Source organism: Acinonyx jubatus, chromosome A3, assembly GCF_027475565.1.
Source record: "Acinonyx jubatus isolate Ajub_Pintada_27869175 chromosome A3, VMU_Ajub_asm_v1.0, whole genome shotgun sequence".
NCBI lineage: Eukaryota > Metazoa > Chordata > Mammalia > Carnivora > Felidae > Acinonyx > Acinonyx jubatus.
In genome coordinates this window covers 4,906,912-4,916,429 of record NC_069388.1, presented here as the reverse complement: position 1 = coordinate 4,916,429, position 9,518 = coordinate 4,906,912, and the positions used below count along the sequence as shown (strand labels likewise).

At 57.8% G+C, this 9,518-nt stretch overlaps 1 protein-coding gene across 1 annotated transcript in view; it reads right to left on the bottom strand.

Annotated features, from left to right (window-relative positions):
• Positions 1 to 783: 783 nt before the first annotated feature.
• The window catches only part of APCDD1L (APC down-regulated 1 like), a 56,397-nt gene continuing 47,662 nt past the window's right edge, over positions 784 to 9,518 (bottom strand). Inside the window, exons 3-4 of the mRNA XM_027046526.2 lie at positions 7,944 to 8,496; positions 784 to 2,985 (exon numbers count right to left, since the gene is read on the bottom strand). Of these exons, the coding sequence (XP_026902327.1) occupies positions 2,239 to 2,985; positions 7,944 to 8,496 (1,300 nt within the window). The 3' untranslated portion in view covers positions 784 to 2,238. The remainder of the gene's footprint in view (positions 2,986 to 7,943; positions 8,497 to 9,518) is intronic.

The following is a 9,518-nucleotide window of genomic DNA, read 5'->3' as shown; positions in this document are numbered from 1 at the left end:
GCTGTATTTACTGAGGTCGCTAGCACGTGTCAGGCACTGCCGAAGCTGCTGGAAAAGACGGCAGGGACCGACTCAGTCCCTCCCCATTCCCACGGAGCTCACAGCTGTGGTAGAGGAGGCAGAGAATAAACATGAATGCAAGAGGTCATTTCTGACGGTGATCCGTACGCATTATAAGGAAGAGACGGCATGATGGAACAGAGGCGGCTGTTCGGGGTTACTGATGGTTGGCCTCCCTAAGCAGGAGACTAGAAAAAGCCAAGCTTCTGAGGATGGGGGTGGGGGGGGGTGGGGGGGAGGGACAGAGAAACGGCAATGACACATGCAAAGGCCCTGGGGTAGGGCACGGTTGATTGTGATCGAGAGACAGAAGGAAGGCCCGTGCAGCCAGGATGTGGGGATGCACAGCCAGACCTTGCGGACATCAGTGACCGAGGAACTGGGACTTTATTCTGAGTGCGCTGGAAGCTCCTGGAGAGTTTTTAACAGGGCAGGGCGGTAGCCTGAACCAAAGAAGCATGACAGAGAGCCAGAGTTCACCTCCACTGCGTTTATTCTCTTTCACACATTCTCTGGGAGACACTCACTTCGCTTCCTTTCTTTAGAACCATAATCCCCTTGGTTGACTTTAATAACCAGCAGGAACATTTTTCAGGCTGTTTAATTTTATTAAAAGATTCAAATTCGATGACAAATGGTGTCATGGTTGCCTCAAGCCTCGGAAACAAGACTTGCTCAGCCATGGACACGTTATCGCCACCCACCCCCCTCCCCACGGGGGAACCGCACCCCCCCACCCCGAGGCAGTCTGAGACCGTAAATAATCTTAATTACTTTTTGTACTTCGGTAAATACACCAGGAACTCTCCTAGCTTGGCGAGACCTACAGAGAATATTAACTTGGTGGGGTTCTTCTCTTTTGCATTTTTGTTGTTGCCGTTGTTGTTGTTGAAGAAGAATGGGTAGATAAGTCAGAGCAATTTCAGCGGGCTGATGGAACCCCACACAATCTCACGGAAGACAGGGGCTTGCTCTGAAAGCATCATTAGCCTCACAGACAATTGTTGTTCAAGATCTGTGATAAGAGCCAGAGATAGGAATGGGGGGGGGGGAGGAAGGAGGGGGCGTATCACAGGCACAGAGTCCCGGAGACCCTTGAGCCCACCAGGATGCTAGTTAATTTCGCAGTAGACAGAGGAGGCCCTGGGAACACAGGCAGGGGCCTTGTGTCCTCCCCACCTTGATGACAGCCCCCCCCCCCCCCCCCCAAGCAGAGGAGGGCATCACACGGCGAGCAGGCTGCCTCCTTCTCCAGAAGTTGCCACGGAGCCCGGTGACCCTGACCTCTCCCTGGGATGGTCCCCAAAACACACTCGGAGGTTCCTCTCCCTCCTTGTCACTTAAGCACAGGGAGCCTTGAGAACAGAGGACGCCTGTGCGGGGCTAATTACAGAGCAGGCCGGTGTCACCGCGATCATTAGTATTAATTACTCTCCAAGGGCTGGAAACGCCGGGTTCCTCCAAAGACCTGCCCGCAGCAGCCAGCCTGGTGCGGGCGCGGGAGGCGCTCTTCTGGGCCCCGGGGAGCGCTGGCCCCGGAGGGCTGCGCAGTGTGGCCGGCTCGAGGCCCCGGCTGGCAGACGCAGGGGCAAGTGCAGGCAAGTGCCAGCAGTCAAGGCGCAAGATAGCCGAGGCGCCCCCAAGGAGACCAGCCCTCCTCCAGAAAGCTGCGGCGACGTACCCGAAAGCCCGAAGCAGCATCTTTAATTCACGGCTGCGGTTTGAGTTTGTCTCGCTAAATTCGGATTAATCGTCTTTAGACGACAAGCCGCGGGCCCGGCCGAGCAGCCCCGGCCCCGTGCGGACTGTCGCTCCCGGTCCCCCAAAAGGCCGCGGGCGGAGTGGGAGAAGGGGTGCTGTCCTCCACCCTCCCGGGAAACCCCGGAGCGAGCGCTCAGAAACGCGGGGCGGTTGACGCGGCCGCGCCCAGGTTCGTGGTCAGCGCTCGGGTCGAATCGCCCGCCGTGCTGTCCTGGGCTTCGCAGGTGCGCCTGGATTCGGGTGCTCAGCTCCCCCCCGCCCCAGGGGGCAGCGGGGCCGCGTCGCTCTCCACGGCGGAGACAGAGCCGAGCGGGGGATGGGCACTTCCTCACGGATGGATGGAGGGGTCGGTGCCCCGAGGGAGTCCCCCGGGGCGGCGAGGGGCCAGAGGAGCGGCCTGCAGGTCACACGTTAATTTCATAGCCACTGGAGGAGGGCCAGCCCTAGAGCAAGGGGCAGGGCGGGGAGAAGGGCCGCTCGGGGACATGGCCCCCCGCCCCTGAGGTCGGGCTTCTGCAGCAGGGGCCCGGACACCCCGTCACAGAGCACCAGGGGCGCCTGGTAGGACGTGGGGCGCTTCTCCGGGGAGTCGGGACTCGACCCGTCCGTGGGCCTTTGTCCAATGAAGAGCAGGCTTTGCCCGAGGGGGTCTAGCTCCATCTTGAAAAGCTCGTACTCCACGTGGGGGAGCCTGATGCCCAGCGGCAGGCACCCGTTGGTGGCTGTGACGTCCCGCTCGGTCCCCAAGGACCAGGCCCCTGGGCCCCCGCAGCTGCTCGGCTCGGAGAAGTTGAGCATGGCCGTGGTGACCTGGTCCATGGGAGTCACCCGGGCCCGCGTGACCTGAAACGCCAGCTCGGTGCCCCCGAGGACCTTGTTGGACGGCGTGCCCCTGGTGTAACGGCCGGCTGCGTAGACGGTGAAGGTGGGCTGACGGCAGGCGGGGTCCGAGAAATGGTGGTAATACCCTTCCCAGGAGCGGTTGTGCCCGTGGAAGGTGAAGAGCCTGGTGAGGAACAGCACGGCGGGGCGCACCTCGCACCCGGGGCTGACCCAGCGGCCGCCCAGGTGCAGGGGCAGGGCCACCTGGGGGGGCAGCACGGGCGGGTGGTGCTCGTTGGAGCCGGCGATGAGGCTGCACGCGGGGCAGGGGCGAGCGTGGTGCTGGCAGAAGGCAAGGAGGACGGTGAGTGTCCGACGTGGACGGGGCGTCGGGGCGCACCCTGCACCGGGGCATCGCGGGCCCCCCCCCCCCACCCCGTCACTCCCTGCCTCCCGTGCCAATGGCCACTTTGCCCTCCTCGGACCTCCGTAAGCTCCGCCCCCTCCTGGGCCTCCGCACCTGCTGCCCCCCCCCCCCCCCCGTGTTGGCCTGGCTGCCTGCTCCTTGTCCCCCCCCCCCCCCCCCGAGTCTCGGCTCCGGGAGGCCTTAGCGACACTTTTGCAGATGGCAGACCTCTTCTCTCCACCCCTCCTCCTCCCCTCGCTGGATGGTAGGTCCCGAGAGCCCCGGAGGCCCCGCGGCTACTCTGTTCCCAGCTCCCTGCACAGGGCCGGGCTCACAGCAGCCACATACAGCGTGGGTGAATGAGCCAGAAACAGAGTGGAGGTGCCTTACGCCCTGGGATTTGGAGGTTTTCTGTCCCACACCCCGCCTGCTTGGTCCTGAGATTCGGCCATTCGAGTTTGTGGCCTTTCTCCTGGCTCACTGTTAACCCCCCTCCCAGCCCCCCCTCACTTTTAGGAGCTTCCTAAGTGCCAGGGTTGTGCAGGGCCCAGCTCGGGCAACCGCCACGTGTTCTGGCCGAAGCTGCTGGAGCTCCGGGAGCCCACGGCCCAGCCTGGACGTGGTGGAGACGGGATGGACCATGCCGTCTGGAGCCTCTTCCCCGACCCTTCCAGACTGAAAACTTCACCCTCCTCGGAGCCGCACCCTCTCCACCTCGGGGTGGAGAAGAGGCACTCTTTTAGCTTCAAAAACGTCCCCCGGGAAGGTGGGCATCGTTCTCTCCCTCCCTTAGAAAGCACATGTGGCGACAGGGAGGCAGGGCCACGAAAATACTCCTGCCCGTTGCTCAGAGTCTCACCGAGGAGACCGTGGAACAGAGACGCCGCCCAAAGATGTTCATTCTCGTGTTATTTATCATAGGGAGGACCTGTGGCCCACAGGTCGTCAGCCACCGCCACGGCCCCTGGTTGCCCCGGGCTGGGAGCTGCTTTCCTCCCTCTTTGGCCTTAAAGTTGTCCCTGCTTTACAGAGTACCCGAGCTGGGCTTGCAGTAAAACCCGTCAACAGGAAACAGATGCCAAATCCACGTGTGGGGAAGGACTCAGGCTGCATTTTGGAGGAAAGAGGCTCAGTTGAGGCCAAAAAGGAACCAGATATAGACATCTTGGTGTGGGGTTTTTTGTGCATTTGTTTTCGTTTTGTTTTGTTTTGCTTTGGAAGGGAGCTGTTGCCCAGAATTTGATCCAGAGCATCATTCTCCAAGGTAAATGTCCTGGGAGCGACCGCTTGTCAAAGCAAGGCTTGACACTGGGGACTGGCAGACATCCCAGGAGGGGACCTCAGGCCAGGGGCACGGGCAGGACAGGCCAGGGAAAAGAGGGGGCATTTTGAGAGCCCAGCTGGGAAGTCAGCTCCATTTTTTTTTGTCTTGCAAACACACACACACACAATTTCCACCGATTGCTGCTGGGTGAGTTTTATGCCAAACAAGCGGCCTTTGGGAGTTCTCATTTAGAAAGAAAATACTGGATGATTAAGAACAGGGGTTTTTGTGTTTGTTTTTAGTTTTTTGCTTTTCTCATTTTCAGATCTGCCTCATTAGCAGCTTTTATTATTTGTGTCTATGATGGACCTCCACTTGCCTCGATTTCCATAATATGGAAACCTGCATTATTTTTGGCTTGGGGGATGTTGACGTGAGGGCAGAGGACGGGAAGGCACTTTGCAATGCCAGCGAATGGCTGCAGAAATGTGACGGACAGAAGTGAGCAAGCTGGGTATTTAGCTGCCGGGCCGGTTAATTGGAACGCTGGCTGATAAGGGTCGAATTTAGGCGTTTTAACCCACATTCGGACTGGTGTCACACTGATGGGGATTGACAGGGCAGGATGCATTACATCAAAATAACACCAGGGCTGTTCCCCCCCCACCCCGCTTCCCCCCCTCCCTTCAAATCTTCTGCAGACAGGACACTGGGGATACTGTTTGGTAATTTGGGGAAACTGGTGTTCTGCATAACAAATCGAGAGGTAGTGAGCCTTTCAGGTGGGAGAGGAGAGAGGAGAGAGAACAGGCATTTCCTTCTCTGCTGCGCTTGAAGGGGAAGAAAAATGAAAAACCTTTGTGGCGTCATCCTGCAGAGGTCTGGAGTTGCACGTGTTAATACACAAGGCCCCAGCCAGCAGAATTCACGCTTGTGCAGAAGCCAAACTCTTACTGGTTCAAACCTGTTACATAAAGTTATCTCTCAAACAGCACATAACAGTTTCTAATTAACCCCCAGAGGTGACAGCAGGCTTAGATGATTTTGGTCGAGTGTTGGCTGATTGATTAGGATTCTACATCCAGGCAATGAATTTGGGGATCAAATTGGTTTTAAATTAACTTCTAAAAATGTTCATGTTTACCATCTGGTTTGGGTCATGGGCAAAGCTTGGGCCCCAGAGAGCATAAGGTAACGACTAATTCGTTCCTTGGGGGTTTATCTGCAGCATTTTCTTCTCTGAAATGATCTTTTTTTTTCCCAGGGAGGGGGCAGTTGGTGAGCGGATATTTAATTTAATGTCTGTGCATCTGGCACTGCTTGCCTGTGCCCACATTCCTGATCTGCTTCTCAGTCACCGTTCAGGTTGTATTGGCCACGCTGACTGGTCAGGCAGCAGAATGGCAGGAGTCTGCGGCCCCAGAGTCCTGCCTGGGGAGACCTGAAAATTGTCATCTTCTGTGCCCCGGGGGTCCGTCCTCTCTGTATTCAGAGCCGTTTGCCCTCCTAATGAGGTAGTGGGCACCAGTAATCACCCCACTGCCAGAGCCTTCTCCTCTCTAAGTAGGATTAACGTCAGACCAGCCTAGAACATTGGCTGCCAAAAAGGGAATAATTTTGAGATCACGAAAAGAACTCGGGCTGATTTTCTGATTATGAGAACTTCTCACGCTTCTCTGCTGTCCGGATCCTGGCTTGGGAGGAGGTGGTGGGAGAGGAGAGGAGGGCAGCTGGGCTCATCCCTGGTGCCCTCCTTTGGGGTACTTTGGGGTACCCTCCTTTGGGGTACTGGCAAGCAGCTGCTCCCAGAGATGAGAAATTGCCCATCTGGTTTAGTTCCGTGAGTGTTGAGTACACAGTAGGCACTCGATACATGCTGAATGATGCGAGCATTGCCTAAGAGCTCAAAGAACACTTGGTGGCAGAACTCCTGAACTCATCCATCCAATCTATTTGTTCCCAGTTTTGGGTTTTTTTTTAAATGCTTATTAATTTATTTTGAGAGACAGAGAGTGGGTATGTAGGAGTGGGGAGAGGCAGAGGGAGAGGGGGAGACAGAATCTCAAGCAGATTCCAAGCTGTCAGCGCAGAACCTGACACGGGGCTCGATCTCATGACGCATGAGATCATGGCCTGAGCCAAAATCAGGAGTCGGTCGCTTAATTGACTGAGCCACCCAGGCGTTCTCACTTTTGAAAGATATTCCTTGGGGACCTTGTATTGACATTCTCACCATGGCATCCTACCTTGACTTCGCTTTCAATAAACCCTAACAAAAGTGAACTTTTCTGTAATTGTGAGTGTAGGCAGCAAACCCCTGTACCCCGGGACCTCTGACTTTGTTGCCGGCCTCCTGGTAACACTGTTGCAGATCCTGGGAACATCGTTTACACCCAATTAGGGAGAATAAAGAATTCGCGTTCTTAGTATTCCCCGTGTTACAAATTAGTGCTTTAAGACTCGGGTAACTATTTTAGTAGAAGCGGTTTCCGTTTAAATTCTTTTGTATTTTATTTTATGCTTCTACAGACACTTTTCTGAGGGGGGGTCCTTAGGCCTCACCAGCCCCACTGGAGAAGTCACGAGCCTCCCTGCGCCTTGCTGGCCAGGCTCTGCGTTCCGTGCCGAGAGTCCATTCTGCAAATGAAACTGAGATTCTTTCTGCCCGTGTGCTCAGCAGGCAAGAAAGGGCGACCGGGATCTGCCCCAAAGGGGGGCGGTTTGTTTGTGGCCGCTTCATTTAAAAATGTACGTTAAGCACCTCAAGTGAAATTCACGCTGGAGTTGGGGTGGGGGAGGCGGGTCTCACAGGGCAGGTCCCTGGGTACTGCCATCTCCTGCCCAGAGTGGAGGGGGGGGGTCCACGGGCCATCTGGGAGCAGAACCCCAGGCCCCACCCCGGACCCACAGAACCTGACGCTGCATTCTCAGAAGGTGCCCAGACGATGCCGTCTCAAGTCGGCGTCGTGAGAACAGTCAGCCTCAGAAGGGCTGCTGCCCCTGACTTGAGTATGAACATCTCTGGCTCTAGGCCAACAGGGAGGTCCACGCGGCGCTTTAGAGCGCTGCCCTCCGCAGGCTGTGTGGTTGTCCAGCAGAGCCCTGGAGAAGGGCTGACCTCTCCCTGGTTCCTTCACTAGCATTTAGTGGCCCCGACGGTACGCCAGACCCTGGGCCACGTGTGGCGACACCGAAGTGGGACCCCACCCTTGCGGAACGTCTACTTCTAGAGGAGAAGGAGGCGAGTAACAAGTAAACCATGTAGCCCAGGGCAAGCTGAGCGCTGGAAAGTGTGCAGAGTGGGGATTGGAGGGCACATCTGATCTGAGAACTGAGAGAGGCCTGCCCAAGCCCACATGGCCAGCAGGGCAGAAGGGGACCCTCTGGGGCCCACAAGAAGGATGTCAGGAGGGTCTGACACAGACAGGCTGAAAAACGGTTCTTTTGGAAGAAGCCAGCCCCGTAAAGACCCGAGTAAAGGTGTCTCAGGCAGAGGGAACAGCATGTGCAGATGTCCTGAGGCACGCAGGCCAGAGTGGGGGTGCGGAGAGGGTCCTAGGCAGGGACCGGACCATAGAGGCCCTGCTGGGTTGGGGCTCAGTGCCCACCCTTCCAGGGCCCCAGACTCACCAGGGCGCTCTGAAGCGGGCGCTGGTAGCCCGTGGGCCGGTAGTGCCTCCTTTCCACTGGGTCGGTGTGGACGTCCCCCAGGTATAGCTCGTCCACCAGCCGGGGCCCGGCCCGGGGCTGCAGCTGCACGTGGCGCTGCGTGCGGACCAGGCTGAGCTCGTGCATGGTGAAGCCCAGTGCCTCCGTGCAGTCCCGCTTGGCCCGGGCGCTCAGCAGCTCGTACAGTGCCCCGGGCAGCCAGGCCTGGGCCGGGGGCAGCCGCTGGGCACAGTCCTGGCCCGCCCAGGTCTGGTTGAGGCTCCTGGTGACGTCGAGCAGCGCACGGCGGCTGTGAAAGACGATGCCCACCTTGTGTAGCTGGTAGTCAGCCTCGGTGGCACCCCGGGTGACCCAGGAGGCCCGGCGCAGGCGGACCTTGCCCTTGATGAGCAAGGAGTGGGCGGGCTCCCGGCAGAAGGGGTCCCTGTAGTAGAATTGGTAGCCTCGGAAGAGACGGTTGGGGTAGAAGGTGTAGGAACGGGTGAGGAACTCGGGTCCCGGGCGCACCTCGCAGCTGTCGGACAGAGACGGGGGTCGGACAGAGCCATGAGAACCAGCGCGTTGAGCTGAGCGCCTCCCTCTGGGCTGGGCTCCTGCAGCCTCAGTTTTGCTGCATGGTCTCAGCCCCACCCTTGAGCCCAGCGGCCCGCCACGTCATGCACTGTGGCCTCCTTCAGCAGACACCCTCCCTTGTGGCACAGGTCCCGGTGGGTCCTGTGAATCCCTACTGGCCCAAGAAGTGTGCAGGCCTTGCGGCCAGAGGACCCAGGCTCCAATCTCATTTCCGTCCCTCAGTGGCTGTGGGTAATGCCCCGCTCCTTCCTCTGTGACGTGGAGGCATCAGACTCACCGTCAGGGCCTCCGGGAAGCCTGAAGCACGGTGACAGTGCCTGGGGGGTGCTTGGGAAACAGAGGTTCCCTTGCACCATTTGGGGAGCCCTGTGCTGTGAGCTGCAGGAGGCGGTGGCCTGTCCGTCCTTCCCCCACTGGCTCCCCGGCACCTGGCCCAGAGCCTGGCACCCCATGGCCCCTCCCTGGGGCCTCACTCAGTGAATCGTGACTGATGGGCACTTACATTCGGTCTCCCCTTCGCTAGGTTGAGTCCCCTGACCAAGTGTAATCCATGTTGGTTCAGAGTTTGCTGTGGAGGGTTCAGATGGGGCAGATGTTGGATGAGTTCCAGGGGGAAAAAAAGAGTAGGCAGGTACCCCCTTCGCATGGCTCACACCATCTATACTCTTATTTTCGCAAGAGTTTTCAGACCAAGGCCGATGGCGCAAAGGAAACATGTTCTTACCCAGCATGCAAACAGTTCCCTTTTCCTTTCTTTCGGTCTTTCTGATTACGTGAAGGAGAAAGTCCCTGTTGGAGCTAACGTGTCTTTAACGCCAACCTCCCTTTTCTCCCAGAGAGAACAGACTCTGAGGCAGGCGACGAATCCAGTGAGGATTTAATTATGTTGTCTTGTTTTCATTGACTTTCTTTTTACAGTTGCCTCCTATTTATGGCAGGTGGCTGTGCTCTCCCTATCCACAG